The sequence below is a fragment of the Ambystoma mexicanum genome, chromosome 3p (assembly GCF_040938575.1).
Source record: "Ambystoma mexicanum isolate Mex_15411 chromosome 3p, UKY_AmexF1_1, whole genome shotgun sequence".
Classification (NCBI taxonomy): Eukaryota; Metazoa; Chordata; class Amphibia; order Caudata; family Ambystomatidae; genus Ambystoma; species Ambystoma mexicanum.
The window spans coordinates 518,750,604-518,778,055 of record NC_090925.1 but is presented as its reverse complement, the minus strand read 5'-3'; the positions used below and the strand labels follow the sequence as shown (position 1 = coordinate 518,778,055).

Below are 27,452 nucleotides of genomic sequence, written 5' to 3'. Positions count from 1 at the left end.
TGAATGATTTGATGACAGGCACCTTCCACCATGGGATCTTATTGTGGGAGGTGATGTAGGCTGACAAGGCCGCCAGGTGGACCTTTAAAGAGTTGAATACTAACCCTGAATCTAGCAAGTGAAGCATGCAAGTTAGAATGTGGGATGGAGTACATTCTATGGGGTTAATTTGTTTAGACTGGCACAAAATTACAAATCTCCTCCACTTATCGAAAAAACAAACAGTGCCTATTGTTAGGTTTTCTTGCTTCCTTCAAGATATCCATACACCTCTGTCGTAGGTTAAGATGTCCGATCTCTATGACTTCAGGAGCCATGCTGCCAAGTTCATTGAGTGAGGTTGAGGGTGCACCGTTAGCCTCCCGTGCTGAGCGAGCAGATTGGTCAGGCACGGGACCTTGATTGGAACGCACATCGCCAGTTTGCGCAGATGTGGATACCAAGGTTGTCTTGCCCACATAGGAGCAACTAGGATGAGCGTAATTTGTTCCTTGTGGATCTTGTTGACCACCTTCTTCATGAGAGGTGTTGGGGGAAAAGCGTAAGCAAATTACCCTGAACAGTTCATCCATAGGGTGTTCCCCTTGGAGCCTGGCTGGAGGAATCTGGACACGAAGTCTGGGCATTGACTGTTTTCACTTGCAGCGAACAAGTATTGTGGTGTAACCCCATTAGGAGACGAGGTGTGTAGTCGCCATTAGTGTTCCTCTGGTAGGGGATCTCTGCTCAGTGAATCTGCCAGAGTGTTGAGTTCCCCTGGAACGTGCTGTGATGATAGGAATATCTTCCGTTTGAGTGCCCATCTCGAAATTTGTTGTGCAAGCCTGGACAGATTTGGAGAACGTGTGCCCCCCATCCCCGTTTGTTGATGTAAAACATTGCCGTAGTGCTGTCTGTCAGGACTTGCACAGATTGGTTCGCTAGGTGAAACTCGAATGCCTGAAGGGATTTGAATACTGCCAGTAGTTCCAGCAGATTGATGTGGTTCTGAGCAGCCGCCCAAGACCACAGACCCGGAGCAGTGTGGTGAAGGTAATGAGCCCCCCACCAGTCAAGTGAGGTGTCTGTCGTGACAATCGCTTTTACTTCCGGATCGTGGAAGGGTTTTCCCTTCAGTAAATTTTCCCTTGTCCACCAGTGAAGATTTAGTACTCGTGTTAGCTAAACGACCACTAGATCGTCCCACTGACCACTTGCATGAGACCACTGTTTCGCTAACCACTGCTGCATGGGTTGCAGGTGTGCGTGTGGCACCAGGTAAATGCAAGATGCCATCATACCTAGCAAACGCTAAGTCTTGCGCACCCTTATCTGGAGGCCGGCCTGATAATGTGGTAATTGCAGTAAAAGGTTTTGGACTCTTTCCTCTGACGGAAAGACCAACTCCTCTTCTGTGTTTTAAGACAGCTCCTAGGAACTGTTTGGATGTGCTTGGAACTAGGCTTGATTTTTTTCTCGTTGATGGAGAAGCCCAATTGAAAGAGAAGGTTGATAGCTCTTTGAATGTTTTGTCTGAAAATCAGTGGAGACTCCCCTTACCTGGACTGGCTGATTACAGGGTACACTGGGATTGCCTTCCTGCGCAGGTGTGCTGCCACAACCGCCAGTACCTTCGTGAAAAGCCTTGAAACAGAAGCTATTCCGAAGGGCAGCACTTTGAATTGGTAGTGCTGGTTCGCTATCTTGAAACGCAAGAATCTTCTGTGCGCTGGTAACATTGAAATATGAAAATAGGATCTTTCCTATCCAGTATTGCCATGTAATACCCCTTTTTTAGTAGAGGTATTACCTCTTGTAGTGTAGTCATGCAGAACTTTTGTGGCTTGACCTATTTGTTTGCAGGGCACAAATCTAATACTGAGCGCATTGTTAGATCTTTCTTTGGCACAAGGAAGCAAGTTGAATAAATACCCTTGTTTTCCTGGTTGGCTGGGATGATTTCTATGGCATCGTTCTGGAGCAGTGTGACGATTTCCTCTAGGAGGATGCGTTGATCTTCTTTGGAGTGGGATTTCTGGCGTGGGGGGCGATTCCAGGGCTGTCCGAGAAGCTCTATATAATATCTGCCCACTATGGTGGACAGCACCCATCTGTCTGAGGTGATTCCCTCCCATGCTTGGGTGAAGTTGGAAATGAGCCCTCCTACTGGAGAGGCATGGGAGAGCACCTGAAGCGGGATGTCACTGCTTGTGAGGTGGGGTTACCACCTCTGGAGGAGGAACCCCTTCCAACACCGCATGATGTGTGCAGTCCTCTCTGGTAATTTTGAGAAGCTTGGCCTTGATTGTTCCCCCAGGCCGTACCCCGATTTTATTTATAGGAGCCCATCTGGCCAAATGATCCATTTATGCGACGAAAATTGCATTTTCCCATTTGGCCAGGAGGTTTATTGGTCAATTGGCCCAATGATTTCAATGTATCATATTCCTCTTTGGCGGTCTTCAAGGCGTACTCGACGGCCTTGTTAAAGAGTACATTGGGCTCAACGGGCATGTTAATGAGAGTAGCCGGAGTCTCTGGCTTGAACCCGGATTGGCGTAACCAAGCGCAACGCTTAATAATGGTTCCCTCAGCCATGATTCTTCCAGCGTTGTCAGCGACGTCAAGACCGCTCTTTAGCAGGCAGCTTGACACTGCTCTCCCTTCTGTAGCCACCAGGGCTAACTGAGTCTTGAGGGGTTCCGGGACTGACGAGAGTAACGCTGAGACTTTGTCCCATTTATGGCAGTTATAACTAGCTAATAAGGTAGAGCTATTAGCAATTCTGGTCTGGAATGCAGCTGAAGATGCCACTCTCCTGCCCATTGTGCATAGCCTCTTGCTTTCTTTGTCTGGTGGGTGCCTCGGAGGAGGCTAGGGGAGTACTTGCTCTTTTTCCTGTATTAACAACTAGCGAGTCTGATGGGGCAGGTCTGAAAAGTTTTTCTATGCGTGGGTTCACTGCCCTTGTCTGATTGGGTGTCTTCCAGCGTGGGTTGTACCTTTCGCTGGACAGACTTTAGTAGTGGAATAAACTCAGTAACAGCCTTTTTATCTCCCAAGATTTCGTCAACGAAATCCTTGTCCTGTGGATCCTCTTGGGTAGATATTTGAAAATGTTCAGCTGATTTGATAAGTACCTCGTTCAGGAGAGGTTGATTTTCTATGGGTGAATCTGCAAGAGGGGGGTCTTGATCAACTGGTGAGTCTATGATGTGCATGTCTATCAGGGTCACCCTCTTCCCCCTCATTATCCCTATAATAAGGGTCCGCGGCTCCTTGGTCATAGAGGTCTTCATGAACAGTGTCCGGGTCATATAGGTCAATTATAGTTGGATCTTGCACTGGTTCACCGGTGCGAGACCTTTTAGCAGGGGATTCAACAGGGTTCTGCTGCATCCAATGCATCCAAGTTGTTCTTGAGGATGCCGTTTGCTATTTCTTTACCCTCTGCAATGGAAAGTGACAGTTGTGTTTTCAGGGGCTCTGTGACTGAAGCTATTTGCTCGGCCCTCTCATCCCACTTGTGACAGATGTAGCTAGCTAATAAGGTGTTATTAGTGATTCTAGCCTGGTAAGCTGCCGAAGAGGCTACCTCTCTTCCAAAAGGTGTAAATCATATCCAGAGGGAGGTCGGAAGAGGCTAGAGGTGTTCCTGCTCTCTTTCTAGTAAGCTGTAACCACTAAGGAGTCTAGTTTTAACTGCCCTCTGGTGTAAAGGGGGTCTGAGGGAGCTGGCCGGAAACCTTTCTGAATGCGCGGGGTAACTGCCAGTGTTAAATTTGGAGTAATTAGAGAGGGTTGGATGCACCTCTGTACTGATTGAAGTAAAGGGAGGAATTGGGTAGCAGACTTTTTATCACCCAGTATGTCCTCAACAAAGTCCTTTTCCACCTGGGTCACTTGTGTATCGATTTTAAAATGTTCTGCCGCTTTTAGTCATTGTACTGTATTTGATTATCCACTAGTGATTCTGCCACCGGTGGGTCCGAGTGATCTGGCGACTGTATGACGTAGACGACATCGTCGTCGTAAAATTGGTCGACATCACCCATGTCTACCTTGGTCTTCAGGGTCAGTGTAAAATCCAGTGTCCTGGAAGTCTTGCATGGTGTCACAATAAGCAACTGCTCCAAGTCCTGCTGCGAGGTGGGAGCTTGTGTGGGGTCTGTGCGGGCTCTCTTGGTAGGGGGCTGGGTAACTGCTGCCCCATTTTAAGTATTAGCAGGACAGCTGTGTGGGGCGCTCTGAAAGGTTTACAAAGACCTGAGGGTGGTCATCAAAGAAATTAGCTAGGGAAGATATGTCTCATGACTATCAATAATTTCTGCTGTTCACTGTGGTGAACTTGGGATTACTGGGGGGCAGGTGGGGTGGGTGTTAGTTCTGGTGCAGGTTTTCTTTTATGGCACATAGCCCCCGAAATGGTGCCCTCCACTTGGGTCATATTCCCTAAACTAGAGCCCTCCCCCTGTGTTTTTGAAGACTTATGGTTCTTCGACATCTGACTCTTCAATAGCGTGTCTGGGACGCGTTTCTTAATGAGCTCACTCATCTTCGAGCTCTGTGTAGTTTTCGCAGAGGCCTTGAACGCCTCTTTTGACAACCGGTCGTCGGTGTGTGAGGACTTTGCGATTTTTGACATAGTGTCAGAAACTGACTTGCTTGTCAGTTTTTGGGGCCTGTCGTGAGGCGACCACGATGGGCCAGAGGACAGCGAACTGTCGGACCTCCCCCTTGACGCTGTATAGGGCTTTCCAGTCAGCGCTGAGGTTGACTTTCGGCCGTGCGAGGTGTGTTTTGTGTGGTGTGCTTTGGTCGTGCTAGTGCCGCGGGATGTCGTCCCCGTAGCAGAACCGCTGGCCTGCCTGTTGGGGTCGGGGGCTTGCACGCAGGTATCCGACGGATCCAGTTCGCCCTCAGCATCACTACAGATGATGATGCTGCCCTCGCTGGTGGCTCCCTCAACGTCCATAGCGGCCTCCGCCTGCATGACATGGTGTGCCCAGCGTTTTGTTTTGCAGTGAGCTTGAACAGTTTGCACGACTTGCACTGTCCTTCTGCGTGATCCCTTGGTCGACAGATTGCACACCAGGTTCAAATCTTTCCAAGAGAATTTACGATTACAGGATTGGCAAAACTTAAAAAGGTGTATTCTCCATTGTGTATTGGGACGGCAGCCTGGCAAAATAAGTGGGTGGAGAAGGGAATATGTATTCTCTAATAGACTCTAAAGAATGAACCACCCCCCACTCTCCATACTTTGGGGGCCGAGGCCCGTTGAGGCCTTCCGAGGCCGTATGAAGGTTTGCAAGACGAGTTGGGGCAGTCATCGATGAAGTAGTTTGTCCTCGATGCCGTCGCCGGAGATCTTGCGGGAGAACGGCTAACAAAGGACAGAAAGAATATACTAGATTACATTTTTATAATCAAAGGCGATAGCCAGAAGGAACTCTACAATATTGCGACCAACTATGATGGCAGAAAAAAAAAAAACAATCTGAGGGACCCCGAACCGTGAAGCAGCATGCGTACAGTAGACGTCACACATAGGATAGTATTACTGCCATGCCCTGTCAACGTCCCTTTTCGAGTTTTGAAAACAACAATTGTAATACTCTGCAGCTTCCTCTAGATGTCGGCCTATGCATAGCATGTGATCTAAGCAGATTCCATAAGCCTTTGTCTTTAGCCTTATGGGGCCTCTCATGGGGCGATCGGGACCTTGAATGCCCAGAGGACAGGGATTCTGTAGACCTCCCCTTTGACATTGTGTGTGGGCGTTTGGTTGATGTCGATTCCTTGCCCGGGATGTGTGTTTAGTGTCGGGGGTCATGGTAGTGCCTTTGCCGCCGGGTGTCTTCCCTGTAACAGAGCTGCCTGTCCGTCTCTTGGTATCGGGGGCCTGTACTTGGGAGCCTAACGGTTCCTGGTCGCCCTTGCTGTCTGTAAAGACTGACTGTCTTCGCTGAAGGCTCCCTCCACGTCCATGTCAGCCTCGGCCTGCATGGCATGATGGGCCCAGTGTTTAGTTCTTTGGTCTCGAAGAGTCTTAGGCTTGAAGAGCTTGCAGGCTCGACAATGCCCCTCTTTGTGGTCACGCGCTAGACACAAGTTGCACACCTGGTACTTGTCTATCCACGGACATTTTTCATTGCACGTGGGGCAACATTTAAATGGAGTGTTCTCCAGGTTTATGGGGAATGGCAGCCAGGCGGCAACGGGAATGGTGGGGAAAATGCATTCTACAATGACCGCCCCCCCACTCTCCCTACTGTTAGGGCCTAGGCCTTCCAAGGCCGAAGGGGTCAGTCGAGTCTGGATCTTGTCTTCGACGGTCGTCCTTTTCACCGCGTTGACAGAAAGAGTAACTAATCTTAATTTTTATAAGCAAATGGTGTTAGCAAAATAGAACTCTGCGATATGCGTCCGTCACGATGGCAGAGAAAAACTATCTGAGGGACCGCAACGCATGAAGGACTATGGGTACAGTGGACGTCCCACTAGGGATAGTATTCCTGGCACACCCTGTCGACGTTCCTTTTCTAGTTTCGAAAACAACTGTAATACTCTGCAGCTTCCACTAGATGTCAGCCTATGCATAGCATGTGATCTAAGCAGATGCCACAAGCCTCATAAATATATATATGGAAGACTAATAGTACAATTTTGATAAGGAAAGTTGAGTGGAGAAAATAATGGAAAGTGTACAAAAGAGTAGGGCTAAAGGAAATGATTAGAGAAATTTAATGGAAGACAGAAAACTGCAGTTCAAAGTGCACCATCCATTGTCTCTCATGTTCTACTGACAGACAGATGTACATTTTGTTTCCAATTGCACTTAATTTTACAGGCATTTGTTAAGCAGACTAATCACCTCATACCTCAATCACCACTCTGCTACTGCATGGCAGCTACTGTGGCCTCACATTTTTATATTAATAAGAAAAGGAATGATTATGTTTTTTAAAACCAAATTATGTGGCAGTTACAGTATGCATTTTAGGGGTTATTGTGATGAATCCGACAGATCCCTCACTAAACCCCTGCCTAAAGTCTCCTCCCAGGTGGTCAGGGAAAGGCAGACGCTTCCCGATCCTGACCTTGAGGGTGGTGTTCTGCGGGAGGATCACCTGGGAGAACAAAAAGGCTCAAGGAACTGAGAGGAATCCGTAGGGAGAGAGACAGTACTTGCCTTCGTCTAAGGAAGAGATATCACAACTGTCAAAATATATAATCACTTGTTGCCACAATAATCTAACTGTTCCACCTGTTGAACATCTTAATGCAGGTGAAATCAGCCAAAACTCCTATGGTATAAAAGTGAATGAAACCCCTTCTCAAACCCATACAGCTTGAAGCTCCCCCCAACTCCAACGGTGGTTATGGAAGGAAGTTTGTGGCTAATAACCACCAAAAGCCTAGAAAGCCTTATTCCTCTTTCCAAACATAAATGTTGTTGATTTACATGATACTCATTCAGTGAATGTTGTAGCGAGCGGAAATCAAATCATCAAAGCAGAAAAGGTTAGAAAAACTAACTTTGTTGGTAGAGACTTCAAGTCCAATTATTCCCTCAGTACTGGGACGAGGAAGTGGGATGCAGGGGAATATTGCTGTGGGAGCGGTCAGCTAATTAGTGTAGATGACCTACACCTGAGGGAGACAGAGGCTTAAAAAGCCCCCTCAGGGGCAGGAAGACAGAAGAGCAGCCTAAGAGGAGAAAGCTTTGCGAACTGTGTATGCAGATGAAAGTAAAGCTGGAAGCGAGAGAAGACGCCGGGACCACTGTAACGCCAGAAGCAGTGTTGGGTCCTGAGAGGGTCTTTGCCTCGACTTCTCCCAGTTGCAGAGGTTGTGTAGTGGGAAGCAGCAGTAGCGAGGGAAGTGTACCCTTTTTAGAGGTTCCAGGTGGCTGGGTTGTACCTGTCCCTCTCCGGAGCAGAATTACCAGTGGCATGAACGGAGGTGAACCAGGAAAGGCTGTCTGCCCGATCGCAAGGAGCCACAAACACAGAAGATCTGCGAACCAAACAGAGCGTGAATGAGTGATGTACCCAGTGAGTTCACAACTCGCAAGTAACTCTGAAGCGCTCCGACGCTGTCCCTGTGTTCACAGCAGGCAGTTTCACTCGCGTGTGAGTGAAAGACGCAGTAATTCTAATTTTAAATACCGAACCATACGAAACCACGAAAGTTATACCTGTTGAAACAAAGTGACCATGCAAGCAATCGTGTGAGATTGTGGAAGACACAAAAATCCAATGTGGAAGCTTTAGAAAACCCAAACGCTTACAAACAATATCCAAGCCAAGAGTATTTAAAAACTCAGCAATACCAATATAACAAGCGTTGCTCAAGGCTAGAGGGGAATATTGGGAAGCCAAACAGTTATAAGACTTACTGTTCATATGTTGTGAAACACAGATCACCAGTTGATATTAGCATACATTGCCAAAGCCAAGATAGAAGAAGCGTTAGACCATATCCTGGCCACTATTTGGTTGTTGGTGTAGAGGGGAATGAAAGGTGGCAAACAGGCTGTCCTTATGGAGAAGGTTATCCAGAGGGAGATGAGCATAGTTGCAGAGGACTCCTAAAGAGAACTAATGTGATTGCTTGTTTTCCCGAAATTGGTTTACAAGGGCACTCTGTTCTTTTTGGTGAAGTATTGAAACGGAAGGCGAGTATACTGGTAGGTTGTTGCTATAAAAGGCCTGGCACAGGAGTAAACCAGGTAGTAGTTGATAACAGTGCTGAACTGTGATTCTAACAGAGACAACTCATGTTAAAAGTGTGGCTTTTAAAAAATAAACCTACAGAGGAGTTACAATTCTGCAGAAATCAAAATTTGTAGCAAAACATCCTGACAAAGACAATTATTGTTATTCACTTGAATACAAAAGTTAAACTTGTTCTTGCTCCAGGAGGAGTCGGAACATACCATTTATTTTGGTCAAAGTTTGTGGCAAATCAGCCAGACAAAGACAACTGTTGCTGTTTACTTGAAGACGACCAAGGTGAAATCTGTTCTTGCTCCAGGAGGAGTTGAAACATACTGTTTTGGTACATTATTGAGATAAAAGAACTTTTTTGGGTTCTTAAGTTTAAACTACTAAGAAATGTGCTGGAACTTGTGCCAAACTAGGATTTCCTTATTTTCTTTTGAAATGTGAAGCAGAAACTTGCTCAGATTTCAAAAAGGGGATTTTACCCAGGTTATGAAAAGAGACATTGATCATATCATGAATTTGATTGTATGCTATATATGTTTGTTAAATTGAACAGACATGCATTTGCTTGTTAATTTATTGAATGTACAAGTGTGAGGGACAAATATCCTCTTTTTGTTAGGGTGTTTTTTTTTGGTTTATTTTAGGCAGGGAAATCCTAGTCATGGTAGGGAGGCATTCATCCAACCTTTTGATTTAATAAAAATGGCTGATCTTGAAAGAACTTTACAAAGTTATCCGCTCACATGTCTGATGCCTCACAGTACGTTATTACCTTTGAAAACAAAGGTTTGAAAAATATACGTTCTAAAACACAAAAAGATTTGAAAACCCAAAAGTGGGAAAGAGTGAAAAAAGTTAGCAACGAGTGAAAATAATTAGGGGCATAATGTCAGTTGGTTGCAGGAGGGCATGTGAACCCTATTTTAATATTAAAGGGAAATAAATGGAGACAACTTAAAAAAAATGCATAAAGCACATTCTTTTGGGTAAAGGAGGATGAAGGGTCGGCGGGGTAATACTGAGGAAACAAGGGGTATCCCCCTATGCTGAGGTTGGCAACAAATGCATGTCTGCAGGTTAAAGAACATGACTCAGAGGACAGAAAGTAGTATGAAACAGGGTAGGGGCCACAAGAGGGTGACAAAAGTTTATTTTCAATACATTAACGAATGATACGCACAAAGAAAAATACATTTTCAAGTGTACATTTTCAAACTTAGTGATAGCCATGCAAAATATAACCAAAAAGACTATTTTTCAAACGTTCACTTTAAAGATATACTTTTCGAACTTTGTTTTCAAACTAAAGATCTAGAACCTTTGAAATATCACCTGGTTTTAACCACAGAAAGTAGACACATTTGCTAAAATATAACCTGGTTCACACTCTCGTAGCATGAATTGCAATCAATTCTTATTAACCAGGAATAATTTTGGGGAAAAATGTGAACTTCCCCCATAAAATAAATCCTGTTTGAATCCTTCTCTAATTTAGCTTTAGAATATAGATATATACAAGTGAGATAATCTTGTTGTCCTCTTCCTTACAGTATACAGGGCAGTTTACCCCATGCTTTTTTCATGCACCAAGAGTTATTTTACTTCATCCTTGTATTAATCCCATTATTTACTGGCAGGAGGAACATCACACAAAAAAGTCAACATGACCTCATTACCCCCTCCCCCCATATATACTCATTGGGTTACTGTCACAGTTAACTGAGACTGAAAGGTCCAGGAGTGTGTGATTTAGGTAATTGTATACAAACATCAAAATGATTACTCAAGGGAAGAAAAGACAACAGGTTGGACTTTGGGGGTTGGGCTGTCAAGAAATGCGGAAATATCAGGCACTAATACTCACACTTGGAGGTGAGAGATGAGCTGCCCCACTGTGATCTCCTGTGCGATCTTCTGGTACAAAGCCTGGCTGTTGAGGACCACGCTTTCCAAAATGGCTAGAGATCGTTGAAGGATTGAGACATCCACAGCTGGCTGGCTGACGTAGCCTGCAATCTAACCCAAGCGTGGGTGTTACTTGAGAAGCAAATACATGATCGAGCATCCAAAACATTTAAATGGAGAAACACAAAATGCTTCCATTTATACACTACAAGACATCATAGAACTGAGAGAATCCAAAGCGATGACAGCATCCTATCAGAATTAGGAGAAAAAGAGCACTGCCCCGCCAGAACACATTTTGGCCAATCAGATACTGTGGATATCAACACATGTTGCAGGGCAAAACAGTAGAGAAAGTCTGAAGAAATTTCTGAAAGGACAATCCTTACATTTCTGCTGCATTACTTAGCAGCCAAAGGGATTTGTGGATCCAAGAAATGTGGATCCTTTAAATATCAAGCTTTTAAAGATCTATTTTTTTAAATAGTGGAGTTTTTCAGACCAGTGAGTCAACAATCAAATCTTGACCTGTAGAGGAAAGGAAATAACCAACAACAGATGTTTTGTTTGGGGTTTACAAAACAACCCAGGCAAGTGTAGCCGCTTTCCTTTTCAATACATTTTAATAAGCATCTTCCCATTGCTTATACTGTAGTTGCGTGTTTTGACGGGTGGGTCTCCATGTTTTTTTGTACTCTATGAATGATTCAATCTAGGTATATAGGTCTGTTTTACACAGTATGGTGTAAACCATTACCCATGTCTCCCACCCTTAAGACACCATATTCTATGCTACATAGAAGTGTGTGCACAAAGCTTAAACTCTCCTCTATTGGAAGTCTCCTTTCAGTTTACAGTGTACGAAGTGTACTGTACTCTAATTGCAAATCTTTTGGGTTGTATGCACCTGCAGACCATGCATGTGGATGTATTATAAAGAGTTCACAAAAAAGAAACCCCTTCATGAAAAGGTTCTCACCTGAATACGCCTACAACGCTTAGAATACTTGCCAGTGAATGAAAGCAAACATCTTAAAAAATATATATATATTAGGTTTCTCACTACAAACCCAAATGTTGAGCATCAGGGGGGTTGGGGCGGGGGCGAATTGGGCACATCTCCACTGGGAAAACACCACTGGTTGGGGCCCAAGTAGTATGATCTAGGCAAAGTACAATAATGTCTGTTTTTAATCATTATTTTTTTACAAGCCTTAATTGAGATAAACAAATACCATTGGGAGGCCACCAGGGGGCTTGCGGATGCCGGTCGCATAGTTGCATCGCTCCTGTGTGGCCGGGCATCTCAGGGTCCTGAACCTCCGTACATGCCCCCAACAGAGTGCTTTTGAGCCCCAATTCTCACTGGTGTTCCCCTGCAGACGAAATGTGAAGCCCCCCGCTGCTAAGGGACCGAAGTTATGGCCATATGACACTACAGGAGGTGTGCTGCAAGGCCCAAAGCCAGCAGCGGCTCCAGGCTGTGGCCAAGGGAGAGCCAACACACCATTGGTATGGTCTGAAGGCGCTGGTAGGTTGAACGCCCTTGGGAACCGAAGTTCGTGTCAGTAGAGAGAGAGTAGAGAGTCCAAAGGTGCGTGTGTGCACCAGGTATGTGTGCAGCTGGTGCGGAATTTGTGTAGTAGCTGCTTGATCGCGGTAGGTGTGGTGGTTGAGATCAGGAGTATGTGTTCGTTCTGGCAGGATTTATCCAGACCGAGTGTGGCTGCGTTAGGCCTGAGGAGAACGCCTGGCTGGGGGGTGTGTAACCAGCAGTGCTTACATAGAGTGACGGGGAGTGAGCGCGAGATGTTGATACGAGAACAGTTATACCGAATGGTGTCATAGTATCCCTGTGTTCTAGTTGAGTGGTGGTGTAAAGAAGAGAGCAAGCATGGGGTGTGGTATGATAGGATGTATGTTCTTTCCCTGCATTCCAAGGCATATCATGTACGTCACGCAATTCTATGCGTTCAAGTCCGTTCTATGCACTTTTATTCGTGTCAGGCGTTCCGAGATCAGGCGTTTCACTCATCCGCTCTGTACACTCATCCGCTCTGTACACTCATCCAATCCACACGCTCATCCAATTTACATGCACATCATCCAATTTACACGCACATCATCCAATTTTCACGCTGCTCATCCAGTCCACACGCTCATCCAGTCGGTGTCCAGTCATTTGGTCGAATTAAAACTGGTCGAATGACATTTGGTCGACGCAATTTGGTCGAAAACCAAATGGTTGAATTTTTTTTTAATTATATATTTATTTTTCAGGTTTTCGTTTTTAAAAAAAAGGGTTTTTTTAGAAAAAAAAGGGGGTGGGGGTGGGGGGGGACCCCCCCCCCAAAAAAAAAAAAAAAAAAAAAGGAGTGAAAATAAAAAAAAAAAAAAAAAAAAAAAAATTCGACCATTTGGTTTTCGACCAAATTGGTTCGACCATTTGTCTGGTCGACCAATTTTTTTCGACCAAATGTCTGGTAACCCATCCAGTCCAATCCAGTCCACACACTCATCCAGTCTGGTTTGTCAGAGGTGATGAGGTCGAAGATGGAGTGTCGGTTTTTTGCTACGGATCGAGAATTAAATAGGATGCAGTTCACATCGGCAGGCGAGGTTGGTCTTGGAGCTGGAGCCGAGGGGGGTGGTGGTGGAGAGAGTGGAGACTGGCGAGGGAGAGGGGTAGGCTGGGTGATGCTCAATGAGAATAGTGGGCGAGCAGAAAAATTGGCGGGCTTCGGGCAGGATTGGGTGGCAGCGTGTTTTAGGATGATCGGGTTTGGATCGGGTGATTTGAGGGTGGCGTGTGGGCGGTTAGGAGTTTCAGTTGCAGTTGATGAGAAATCGAGGGAGAGGGGTTTCAGGAAGGGTGAAGCTGCGGGGGAAGGAGGTGATTGCGGGAATGAGGTGGTGGGTCGAGACAGGGGAGGCGATGAGTGCTGGTAGATTGAGGGGGACCAGGTACGTTTCCTCTTTAGTATGCTTGTTGCGATTGGGGTGTGAGAGAGGGTGGGGGGGTCAGAGGGGAGAGGGATGCAGCTTCGGTTCTTGCTAGGGCTGGGCGTGCAGTTTTTAGGGAGGGGAAGGGTGTGGTCGGGGGAAGGTGGCGAGGGTTTGTGGGCAATGCGGGGGGTGAATGATTGCAGGGCGGGGTGTGCTAGTTATGATATTGAGGGGAGCTGGCATGGTTAACATATTAGAACACAATTTAAGCACTACTATGAAACTCTACATAAGTTATACCGATGATAAAAGCAATGAAGGGAGGCACACCACCAGGGGATGATGGCTTCACGATTAGGTTTTATAAGCTATATCGATTCACTCAAGCACCTGCCTTGGTTAGAGTTTTTAATAGAGTCTTAGAAGGAGCAGATTTACCGGAGATGATGATGATGATGGGCGCCATCATTGTAGTTCTCCCAAGGGAGGGTAAAGACCCCAACCCTGTGCTCATATCACCCAATCTCCCTCCACAACACGAATGTCAAAATACTGGCAAAACTGTTGAGGAATTGATTAGAGGGAATGTTGCCGACCATGGTTCATGGAGACCAGGTGGGCTTCATCAGTGGACGATAGGGCCCAGACAATATCCGGAAAGCAATCGACCTAATGCATTTTGCACAACAATCGGACCTCAATGCCTGCCTGGTCTCCTTGGATTTCGAAAAGGCATTTGATAGGGTGGAGTGGAGCTACATGTCTACGCTTCAGGGAAAAATGAATTTTTGTAAATGGATATCCTTGTTAGATAAAGCCCTGTTTGCTCAAGTACAAGTCAATGGAAGACTCTCCGAGCCATTCCCCCTATCCAGAGGTGTGAGGCAGGGGTGTACCTTGTCCCTGCTTCTTCATGCACTCACAATGGAACTCTTGGAGCTAGCAATTCATGAACATCACAGGATAGTAGGGATTAGACGGGGAAGCAGAAATCAAGATTTCGTTATTGGCGGACGACATACTGGCTTACCTTGAAAATACTTACACTTCTCTCTCCACACTATTAGCACTCATTTAAACTTTCGGGCTCTTTTCAGAGTTGAAGATCAATATATCCAAATCAGCCATCATGCTGGTGTGTACGCAGAGCTGATGCCTTGATCACAAGAGCAAGGTGCTAGGCATCAGGGTTGAGAAGAAGGCAGTTAAATACCTCGGCATTGATCTACCAAGGGACCTTTCAAAACTCACAGCATTCAACTTCGACCGCCTTCTCGATACGATTAAACTGGACCTACAGCGGTGGAGCTCACTTATACTGTCTTGGTATGGTCTGCATGACAGCGATCAAAATTAACGTACTCCCTCGCCTCTTATATCTCTTTATGGCCCTACCAACAAATCTCCCAGTTTCTTTAGAAACCTTTAATCAGCAGTAAATAGTCGTGTGTGGCAAAATAAACACGGATCAAGAGAACCACTCTCACCCTTCCAGGGAGGATGGGAGGCTGGAGGGTTTAGCTTTCCAGACTTTTCCTTGCAGCACAATTGAGGGTTTTCCTAGAGCATATGAGGGACGACTTGGGGAGGTAGTGGACATACCTGGAAGATATGGATACTCACCCAGCAAAAGTGAGAGGCCTGCTATGGGCCACACACAAGGCTATCACGAAAAGACAGCGACCATCTCACTCTGCGATTGCTGTGGTCCATGTGGAGGAGAAATGGGTTTAATTACAAACTATGAACATGGCCATCTCCCATAACCTTGGTGGATTTAGGGTGACAGGGCTTTCGGTGTTCACAGGAATGGTCGTATCTGGGATTCGAGAGAAAGGACAGTTGTTGAAAGACTAGATTTTTTCTGGATTACAACTCAATTAGCGCCATCCTGGGCACGAATAAGATTATGATCCTTCAGTATCTTTGCCTCAAGGCGATATTCACCAACCTGAAATGGGGAAACAAATTGCAGTGGGCGCTTTTGAAAAGGTCATCGACTCCTCGCAATTCCAGGCGAGATATTCTTTCAAGGATTTACAGGACTCTAATTAAGGTGGCAGGCAGACAAAACATTAAGAAATACTGGAATGAACTGGGAGCAGAGGATATTTCTGGAGAGAAATTGGGATGTATATTCCAAATTATGTTTCACAGCAACCTGTTCACAGCAGCAATGGAGCATAACTTTAAAATACTTCACTGCTGGTGTTGAGACCCACTGAAAATCTCTCAAATGTTTTCGGGCTCCTCCCCGCTATGCCTTAAGGGTTGTGTGGTGTGGGTTCCCTTGCCCACATATGGTGGCACTGCCTGAAGTTTTACAGATATTGGAATGAGCTTCTGATGTGCACGGCAGAAATCACGGGGGACCGACTCGCGATGGACCCTCTTCAACTGCTACTTTGTGTTCACAGGCAGAGAAATGAGTCTCTAGATACCCTAACATGTCGGAGGCAATGTTTAGGGCAAGAAGAGTTGTGCTAGCTTGGGAACAAGCCATAGGCCACAACCTGCTTATTTTATGCATTACATTCATAAACACCTTGCACCAGACATGCAGAAGGTCTACAGTGGACAATGTAGTTTCTTGCCAACTGCTGCATCTTGAAGGAATTCATGAAGTGCCTGCATCTCTCCAGCCTAGTTGTCAAGCAACACGTGGACAGATTTGTCCATAGTTCCTCTTAGTGGAAAAAAACACATCATTACTGGTATCTTGTAATTATTCAAATACATGTGCCTGCCTCCAACCTTCTGACAACATTTTACACCATTGCTCCTTGATATAGAGGGAGCCACCTCAAGGAAATACAAATCCAGTTTTCAAAATTCTAAGCGAGCTTGGCCAAGCCGATTGAGTTGTCTGGCATCCAACACACTGCAGTGGCTTTTTCGTCACATTTCACGCAGCATATTTTGTGGCAGGCAAACCACCCGTAGCAACCTCTCACTCCCCCCCTGCCTACTACCATAAAAATAAATTACAAATGTTAAAAGAATACCCTTAACCAGCACATTTCCTAATAAATTATGCAGAAAAATGGGGTGAAATGGCAGTTCACCAAAGGCTGTGAAATTATCACAGTTGGTTGGGTGCATACAGGGTAGTTTATCTGGAGCCAACACCAAGTGCACAATGTTGAATGCAACCACAGGGACCAGCCCAAGCGACTGCTTTTCTGATTACATCCAACTGACCAATCCACTGAAAAGCCACTGATGCTGCCTTGGTGCAAACAAAAGAAACCCAGTAGCTGCAAATGTGGTTACATTATTTGGCTTCATTAAGGGTTTGTTCAAGGAAGTGGTTTGACAAAATCTCTATAGGATCTAGGGACATGTCTTCCAACTATAAAGGATGTTCCAAAAGCAAACATTGTCAGGCATGGGTCAACACAAAGTGAAGCGACCAAAGAAGGGTGTCCCAATCAGATGGTTTTAACCTATTCTCAAGATTTCTTGTCCTTCCAGAGACAGCCTACTCTACAAAACAATGTCCAAAAGGCATGGGCTACAAAGTTCCAAATCACAATCTTAACAAGTATTTTAGCCTCCTGGCTACTCTAAGCTTTCAACATACATTTTCCAATGTTTGGCCAGCAAACGAGGTCATAAATCCTACTCTCAAATATCCAGCCCTAAACGAACAAAACAATATAGATAAATTCTCCTGGGAAGACTCTACAAAGATTTACTCAAGATTTACCCCTCTTCCGTCTTCCTGCTTTCATCAGGTCTTTCAAGACCTCTCCCAAGTGTCTGGCTTCTCAGGTCCTTTTCATGGGCTTATCTCAGCCTCTGGTTTCTCCATCTTGGACATGGTGCCCCCACATCACTCGTCGAGGAACTGTGCTTCTCAGCATTCACTTGGATCTCTTCCAGACTTTAGATATTTCTTGCCCTCTTATTCAGCTTCTCTGGGTGAGCTCACTTCAGATTAACTACTTAGGCTGCAAAGACACAAGCTACTGCCTTTCCAAGTTGGGGGTTACCCATGTATCCAGGGACAGTTTGGAAGGCTTACAGTTCCTCTTCAAACACCCCCTATCTTCTCCCATTTCTTCTTCCTTATCCCCCACTGTTGCAACTCCTTTGGTGTTAAGGTACTTCTCCCAGCCTAGGGGACTGACCGGGGTTGTTATAGGTTTGTTCCAGGGCTTTGGATAGGTTCCTAGTTTGTGTTTCACCTAACAAAACATTAACATCTTTCTATGCGAGTCTCTCTGCATTTACAAATTAGGTGATGTCCTCATCTGTTTATTCCATGTCTTCAAATGCAGCCTCTAACATTGCCACCATCCTGGAACCCACCAGCGTCTTGTGTGGGCACCCACAGGTACAGGGTAACAACGTGCAGTGCCTCAATGCTTTTCTGTCAAACCACAGAGAATGCAAACCCTTCACTTGGTGAGTTTGGGAACTTTCTTATTCAAATTTGGGCATGCTTTGTGCTTTAATTTCTAAACATGTGCCAGTCGAATTAAGCAAGCTGTGCTCACTAGCTGGCAGGGATTTACAACAAATGGGTGAACAGGTTATACTATGTGCTGCATGAACATTCCGAATACTAGCGAGTTATACAAGTATGCTTGAGAATTCAGTACCAGGGTTTCGGTAGAAATCCCAGATATTTTCCAGACTGGTTGGTTGTTAAGCAGGGCTCTGCAAAGCCCTTGAGGGTGTAATACTGCACGTTAGTGGGGGTAGCAAGCCTGTGGGATGCTACTCCTTCCACCCTCTGGGAGGTACATCACTTAGCAACTGTACCTGCCTAGTGTTAGGGGAGTTAAAGTCCACTTGAGGTAAGACTCTTTAAAGCTATCCATTGGTATACAGGTCCCTAACTCTTAGTATAAGTCGGTACTACCCAAAGGATCTTGGTAGAATGGCAGAGCAGCCAAGCTTATCGCAGGAGGAGAATGTGAGCTGTAGGCGAGTACATTGAACCCAGTAAATACAGTCCAAAGAAACTCATACACAGAATATTTTATATTAGAAATATACATGTATTCTTATTTACCCAAGGTAGATGCATTTATTTGTTTATGGGTTGTTATACTTGTTTCACTAAACCAACACACAGGAATAGCAATACTTTTTAGAGGTGATTTATTCATAATTAGTGGCTCGTGGTTGTATTTCTTACAGAGAATGGCACGAATTATAGTTCTACCGTATTATCGGTACTACTGCGCACTCACATTGATTTACAACACATATGGTAATTGTATTTGTTTAATAAAACCACATCAAATAAAGTCTGCAGGAAGGAAAATTGTTGATTATAAATACTTCAGCAATTCTCTATGTCGTAGTGACACTTTTCAAAGCTTCTAATGCTTTTAAAGTCCAAAACCCAACTATACCAAAAAGTCAGTTTATGAGTGGAACCAAAGTCTTATGTAGCAGCAGAACATGTAAAGTTGCTTAGTCACTAGAAAAAATGCTTAGCAGAATAACACAAGTAAGAGGGATTCTGAGAGGGACACCGTAAAGGCTACAGACTATAAAAGCCTGGGCCAGGGGTATGGGTGGACACCCAAACACCTTGTAACTCACTCCAGTCACACAGGAGAGACTCTTCGGCTTAAGGTAAGTTCTACCTTTAGCCCCATAGTACCCTAGGTTAGAAGAAGCAAACATAGCTGGATTCTCTCCTGTACAACAGCGATAGACCTGGTCTCCCGATTCCTCAGTCTGGTGACGAAAGGAAAGACTGAATGGGATGTCACAGCAGCAGTCGCAAGAGAGGACACGTGGCACAGATTTATTCTGTCTCCTTGGCTGGTCGGCCGTTTTGGCACCTTTTTATCAGCTCCAACAAAGGACGGTTATCGCCTGGTCAATCTTCTTAGATTCTGTCCTGCACTCTGGTGAGGGGACTTAGATGAGATGAGTGGAATCGTGGCTCTGGCTCACCAAAGTTCTGAACGGATTTGGCATAACCAAGATTTTGCACTTCAAATGGGTATGAGGTCTCCTGCTATTTGCGATTTGAAGTCCTGGAAGGTCAGAGCACTGCGGAAGATGGCTCGATTTGTAGTTAGTCTTGGGGCTGGTTGGTCCCACCAGCCAAAGGGAAGGAATCCTTTTTGGAGCTCCTCTGTCGATAAGACAATTGGGTCAGGACAGCAGTGGTCGCTTCACGATTACTGGAAGGGTCTAAGTTAAGCAATAATTGATGATTGAACCCTGTGGGAGACTACACTAGCCTTGTCCTCTTGGTAATAGGTAACCCACCTAGTGGTATAGGTCTGTACTAGACAAGTTGGTAGCGTGACTGAGCAGCCAGACTTTACCTCAAGAGGGGTAAATGTGACCTGTAGAGCTGTAGCATTGACATTCAGCAATACAAGAAGCCAAATAACATTTGCACTCAAGGTTTTCTAGTAAAATATTTATCGGTCAATTTTAAATAAGCATTCTTTAAAAAGGGTAATGTGCAACAATACAAATACACTTCAAAATACTTTCTCAGAATCAAGGCAAAGCAAGTAGATACTCTTTAGAGATGCTTCATGCACACTTCCTACACCCTGAGTTGACTTCACTAACTAGAACAGTAATGACAAATTCTGAGGTTGGTAGAAAGGAAAGGTCAAAGGAAGGAAAAAGGTTAAACAGGTTCTCAGAGCATGTGAGCACTTTTGAATCTTTCAATGAAGTCTAGATAAAAACCTTTCCCAGCAATATTAGTTAAACCCCAATATGAGGGACAGTAAGTATCAAAGTCAATGGACTAGAAGAGTCTTCAGGTAGCCAAGACAGCCAAAGCCAATTGGAGCAAAGTCTATGGCGCTTAGGCACTTTTTAGATAGCAGCATGTCTTGCCCAAAGTTAGAGAGTTTGTTGTAGAATATCACTGTTGGGTCCCAAGCTGTTACACTTGTGAAAATTAGCGCTGAAATCAACTCTAGAAAAGCAGCTACTGCAAGTCTCAAGTGAGAAGAGCAGAACTACAGACAAAGAGGTAAGCACCCCAAAGTCAGAACAGTACCTTTGGTTAGAAGAAGAGGATCCAGCTGGCTTCTGTCTGGTTGCAGTGATGCAGATCCTGTGTTCCTGGGCCTCAGTCATGGGGACAAAGGGGATGACGTCTGGAGGACTCCTTCACAGCAATTCAAAGGTCGGCAGCAGCTACGGGCTCTTTTCGGATCAGCAGCACTTCACGGTTTCATCGCTCAGTAAACAGCACCACCGCAGATCTTGGACACCGGTGGGGCTTCTTTCACTCCTTGAGTCCAGAACTCTGGTGAGGTGACTCGAGCTTGGGTTGTCCTGCCTCGGGAGGGTTCTCAGGATCTTCCTGGAGCTTTTGGCCGGTTTACAGACGTTTCACCATACCATGGATTTCTCCACCCCTGGCACTCGGTTCCAGCAGCAGCAAAGAAGTACAGCCAGATAGGGAAGATCTTCCAACAAAGTTCGTCTCGGGGTTAGTTGGTCCCACTAACCCAAGGGGAGCAGTCATCATTTCCAGAGCTTCTCTTGTCGACCAGAAAAAGGCGTTTCAGCACAGCAGCAGGGCTTCACCAGGCAGTTAAACAGTCCAGGAGGATGCAGCAAGCTTCGTTCACGGTTTCTTTGTTGGGGCCTTCTTACCAGTGGTTGACTCGGTCTTCGGTCCAAGAAGCCTTGCCCTTTATGCAGGTTTCTCCCATTCGTGCACAGCCTAGCTGTCACTCACACAGCTGGGTGGCTGTCCTGCAAGGACAGTGAGCCAGCCAATCAGGACTAGGTGCATTCAGGTTACCCTGGATACTAAAGACAGGGGAGTTTCGGGCACCTCCCTCACTTCCTGCCCTGGCAGACACAGTGGAGCCAGAGGCGGGATTCAGTACTGAAGCCCTGCCAAAGTCAAAACGAACAAAGAGCTCAAACCGGGTTTGGCGCGCAGAGTAAAACCCAAAAAAGACCTCACAAACAAGAACTGGCAACAAAAAAAAAAGACTGGGCCATTTTGACACAATGGTCACCCATGGGTGCTATACTGCATCTGAGGATTCAGCCTACAGTAGAAAATCACAATGGTAGGAAAATGTAACCACTGCCACCAGCCATTTAAAGTAGTGAAGGCAACATAAAAAATGTTACATGAGCATGTTGGAAAAGTGGCTACTATGTAATTCCCCCAGCAGTCCACATAAAATGGGGTGTGTTGGACCTACAAAAGGAAAAGGTAAGTTAAGTTAATTTCACTTTACTGTTTTTGGGAACTGTAGTTCACCCAATAAAAGGTATTTAAACCTCAAACGAAATCTAAAGGATTTCCCTGTGACACTGCACTGAAGGTGCGGTGTGTCATCATACAAAATGTAGATGCCTATGGAGTTTGTCAGACTCCAAAAACAAACACATAATCCAATTCAGATCAAAACACATGAGAGAGTGAGAAAAAGGGCTCACTCACTCAAGTCCAACAAAAGAGCTGGGGGTCTCTAAGGTGGGAGGAATTAAGCACTAAAAGGAACATTCTTCGCAACACTCTGCAGGCGTCTCTGGTTGTCAGCTTTGGATCTTTTGTTCCAGTGGATAACTTGCCTGCTACCTCAAGAACCTCACCTTATATTCGATGTTCCCTACTCACTCCTCTGCAAACTCTTAGCATTTTACAGAAAGGGGCGGTGTCTGTGGACAGCCATCTCCCCCTCCCCCCCCCCCCCAATGGGAACTGGCTCCATTCAGGCACTCTGGCAGACAAAGGGCATGGGAGTGTTGAACTCCCCCCCCCACCCACTTCCGGGCTCCACAGACACACTGAAGCCTAGACAGGGACCCCCAAGGGTTCCCGCCAAAGGAAAAACACACAGACCTCCCGCTCCCAGAACGGTAGAAGGGCTGACAAAGGACAACCACACGAGAAATGGCAAAAAAAAGAAAGGAGCCACCATGGAGGAACCTAGGTTATCCTATTGTGCATAACCGAGACTGTGAACACAGTCTGCGGTAAGAAATTACACAATAGTTGGTAGAACACGTCTACTGTCACCAGCCATAACTGTAGGGTTGTCACTGTGACTAGAAAGACACAGGAGCAGAGAGAAGGGGGATACTGTGTATCCCTTTAGCACTCCACATAAGTATGTTAATTTCCCATAAGTAAAATTATAGGAAGGATACATAAGTAACGTTTTAGGAAGGATACAAAGTATCCCCCTATCCTTAAGAACAGTAGTTAAGGATAGTGAAAGAATCTCAAACGAGAACCCAACGGGTTCCCAGCAACACTGCACATAGGGTGCTGCGTGCTGCAAAAGCTAAACACAGATGCCTTTAAAGAGATATGGAGGAAAGCAGACTCCATAGAAAAGATAACACAAGAACAGAGTTCCCAAAAATTCATAGCAAATAAAAATGAATGAGGGGAAAAGGGCCCCCTCATTCATGATAGAAAAAGGTCCAGAAGCCCAGCAAAAAGTGCTGGTGTCTCACTAGGAGAGGGGATTAAGCATAACACTGATCAATCTTCCTAACACCTAGTCACCAACGGGTCACCGTCTCACATATCTGAATGCAGAGATAGCCTTTGACTTGGTGGCCTGGGTGTACTTACACTAAATACTACACAAACTGGGTTTCAGGACACGTTTTCTGGCCTTGGTGTCAATCCTATAAACTGGGCCTCAGGGTAGGGTTGAAGCTAATTGGGTCATTTCTGAGAAATCTGCAATGCAAGGAGGGACCAAACAGGGCTCTTTCCCTTTTACTATTCGCTCTCGTAATTGAGCCTCTAGCCCAAATACTGGGGTCAGATAAGAGGGACGGAACAAGTTACTTACCTGTAACTGTTCTCCAGCATGGGTCTGGCATGCATTCACATGCTCATGAATATTCCCCGTCGTCAGGATGGGAATCCTTGGTAAAGAAAAAATCAGTTTCAGTTTCGTTTCTGAACTGTCTTTCTCCTAATAACCAATCACTGGTCTCTGGATCATACTGCCCCCAGCCAATGACTGCCCTCTACCTAAACCCCTCCTCTGGCAGCCATCTTCCGATTTGGTAGCACGTAAAGTGGCAGTAGGACCAAGAGAAGAGCCGCAGAGGGGTAGGAGGGAGGGCTCACATGTGAATCCATGCCAAACCCATGTAGGAGAACAACAGATACAGGTAAGTAACTTGTTCCTACTCCAGCATGGGGTCTGGCATGGATTCACATGCTCATGAATAAAAGAATACATAGCAGTACACACATACACAACCACAGGAGGTGGCAAGGCTCCACATTAAGCATCTCTTACATCCTCACCAGGCTCACCTTCAAGCGAACAGATTGTGCAGTACTGCTTGGCCGACTCTAGACTCCTCCCTGGAATCCTGGTTGACGCAGTAGTATTTCGTGAAGGTGTGCGTCGACCTCCAAGTAGCAGCCTTGCAGATGTCCAGCAGGGGCACACCACACAGGAACGCCGTAGTTGCAGCGATCACTCTGGTCGAATGAGCTCTCGGACGGCCAGGCAACAGTCGGTTTGCCAACCGGTGACAAAGGGTGATGCAGCTTGAGAGCCATCTGGAAATGGAAGCCTGGGAGAGGGCCTTCCCTTGGTTCACTGGTCCAAAGTTCACAAACAGCTGTGATGTCTTCCTAAAACGCTTTGTGCGGTCCACGTAGAACTTTAGTGCTCTAGCCACATCCAGCGAGTGCAAAGTCCTCTCAGCCGGCGACAAAGGCCACGGGAAGAAAACAGGTAGCACCAAGGGCTTGTTGAGGTGGAAGTCCGACAGCACCTTGGGCATGAAGGAGGGGTGCGTCCTCAGCACGACCCTCGTTGTGTGGAATGTCAAATACAGGGGCTGACAGGAGAGGGCCTGGATCTCTCCCACTCTTCGTGCGGAGGTGATGGCCACCAGGAACGTCATCTTCCACGAAAGGAATTTCAGAGGTGCCGAATGCAGAGGCTCGACCGGGGGACCCATGAGCCTAGTCGGCACCACATTGAGTTCACATGCCGGGGCCGGATCATTCACCGGCGGGAAATAGCGGAAAATTCCTTTCATGAAATCCTTAACCAGGCGATGCGACCACAGTGATGATCGCCCCGGAGTTCTGGTGTAGCGGGAGATAGCCACCAGATGGATCGTGCGCCAGCCCCACATTGGCCAGCGACAGCAAGTACGGCAGCACTTGAGGCGCCGTAATCCATAGAGGGTTTATCTTCTGTGCACGGCACCAGATGGTGAACCTCTTCCATTTATGTCCATAGCACTTAAGAGTCGAAGAAGCCCTGGCCTTGGCAAGAACCTCCTTGCAGTCCGCCGGGATCCTGTATCCTCCAAACTCTAGCGCTGCAGGAGCCAGGCCTGCAGGTTCAGCAACCCCAGGTCGTGGTGCAGAATTACGCCTTCTTTCCTGGCAAGAAGATCTGCGTCGGTCGGAAACTTGACTGGAGGGGACGCTGACATGGCCAGAAGGTCCGGGTACCATATCTGCCTCGGCCACACTGGTGAGATCATCATCCTGCACCGGGACCGTCTGAGTTGACTGATGAGTCGCAGGAGTAACGGCAACGGTGGGAACGCATAGAGAAACAGACTGTCCCAGGGGAATGAGAACGCATTCTCCATGCTCCCCGGCTGGGGAAACCTGCTGGCGAACCTCCGGCACTTGGTGTTCGTCGCCGTCGCAAACAGACCGATCTGGGGATTGCCCCATCGTCGTAACAGTAGATCCACCTGATGCTGCCAAAGTTCCCACTCGTGGCAAGAGCGCAACTCCCTGCTGAGTGAGTCGGAAAACGGTGTTCTTCACTCCTGCCAGATGAAAGGGTGCCAGGAACATCCTCTGGGCGACGCCCAGTGCCATAGGTCCTGCGCTTCCTTGGAGAGAGCTGGGGATCTGGTGCCCCCCTGCTTCCGAATGTAGAACATTGTGGTGGTGTTGTCAGTGGAGACCCGCACCACCTTGCCCTTGAGAGACGGAAGGAATGACTTGAGGGCCCAAAATATGGCTCGGAGCTCCAGGGTGTCGATGTGCAACGACTTCTCCTCCGGGAGCCACAGGCCTCTTGCATGGAGACTTCCGGTATGAGCGCCCCATCCCTCCAGGGAGGCATCCATCGTCACCGTCTCCTCATGCTTTGGGGTCTGAAAGTCTGTGCCGGCCGCAAAAGATGTGCGCGGACCCCCCACCACCACCGAATCGCTCGACGGAATGTCGTTGAGGGCAATCTTGTCCTCAAAGCTTCCTGCCACTTGCATCCAACGGGCGTCGAGAAACTCTTGCAGCGGCCGCATCCGCAGCCTGCACAGTCGCACGAGATGCAGGACGACATCATGCCGAGCAGGGACTTGATGGACCTCACCCTGGCAACTTCCATGGCCAACAGCCATTTTACCTTGGCCAGGATGGCTTTTATCCTGTCCTTCGACGGTGAAGCTAGGCACGCCACCGTGTTGAGCCTGAGCCTGGAACCGAGCGTCCTCCGATGGGTACAAGCAGGACTTCGCATAGTTTATTGAGAAACCCAGTTCCGTGAGCAGGCTGACGGTCCTCGCTGTGTGCTCGATGGCGAGTTCCCTTGACTTCACCCAGATGAGCCAATCGTCCAGATAGGAGTAGATGTGGATCCCCTGCAGCCGCGCTGCCACCAGTGCCAAGCACTTGGTGAAGTCCCTTGGGGTAGACTTCAAACCGAAGGGAAGGGCCTTGAATTGATAGCGCCACTCTTCAACCACAAAGCGAAGAAACTTTCGATGTCCCTTGTGAATGGGGATGTGGAAAGAGGCATCCTCCACGTCCAGCGACGACAGGAAGTCACCTTCCTCCAGCTGTCCCAGCATGCATTTGTTGACGCGGCGAAGATCTAGGATGGGCCGCCAACCGCCGGTCTTCTTTCGGACAAGGAAGTACCGTGAGTATACTCCGGAGCCTCTTTGGGATGAGCTCTATTGCACCCTTTTTTTAGCATTGCTCGCACCTCTAGAAGCAGCTGCGGAATGTGGTTTTCTTTCCTGGCCACAGGTGCGAAACGGGGACTCTTCCTTTGGAACTCCAGAGTGTGTCCGTGGGCCACAGAATCCAGCACCCAACGGTCTGTGGAGATGAACTTCCACACGCCGACAAAGTTCGCCAGCCGGCCTCCCACAGTTGTGCTCGGGTGGGGGCCCAACATCACGGCCGGTTCAGTCCTGCTTCGCCAAGGCCTTACCACCTTGGGCCCCCTGGCGACGATGTCCTCCGGCTTTGCAGCGGCCTCTGTAGGCCTCCTGGGATGAAGAACGGGCCGCTGGTCGGTATGAAGAACTGCTACTGAATCCTTTGGATGCACCCTGTGACTTGCCTCCTAAGGACAGAAAGGACGGCTGTCGTCGTTGGAGCACGCCTAAGGCACGGGCCGTCTTGGTGTCTGCCTTGATGGCCTGCAGTGACTCATCCACTGCCTTGCCAAACAAGTTGTCCCCGTCGAAGGGCATGTCCAGTACCTTCGCCTGTACGTCCTGACGGAAGTCGGTGGCCCTGAGCCAACCACGCCTGCGAAGGCAAACTCTGTTGCCCATCTGGCGGAAGACGGTGTCTGCGATGTCCGTGGCCACTGTGATGGCATGGTCCGAAGCCACCTCGTCGTCTTGTAGGATTTCAAGGGCCTCCGCCCTCTTGTCGTCTGGGAAGAAGTCCAGGAGGGGGCGATTTTAAACCACAGCTCCCTATCGTGGCGGGCCACGATAGCGAGAGCGTTGGCCGCCTTAATTGTACTCGCCGCCGATGAGATGACCCAACATCCCATGGCGTCCAGCTTCCTCCCCTCGCCGTCCGGCGGGGAAGTGCAAGTCGATGCCGTCACCCCTGCCGATTTCTTCCTGGCCGCTGCGAAGACCACAGAGTCCGGGGACGGCTACACTCTGAGGCACATAGGGGCAGAGTCTGGAACCCAGTATTTCTTCTCGTAC

At 47.1% G+C, this 27,452-nt stretch overlaps 1 protein-coding gene across 5 annotated transcripts in view; it reads right to left on the bottom strand.

Moving 5' to 3' along the window:
- Positions 1 to 27,452, bottom strand: part of ELMO2 (engulfment and cell motility 2) — a 1,054,165-nt gene that overhangs the window by 491,483 nt on the left and 535,230 nt on the right. For all 5 annotated transcript variants that reach the window (XM_069651200.1, XM_069651203.1, XM_069651199.1 and 2 more), the window contains exon 8: positions 10,579 to 10,730. In XM_069651200.1, coding sequence (XP_069507301.1) covers positions 10,579 to 10,730 — 152 coding nt within the window. The remainder of the gene's footprint in view (positions 1 to 10,578; positions 10,731 to 27,452) is intronic.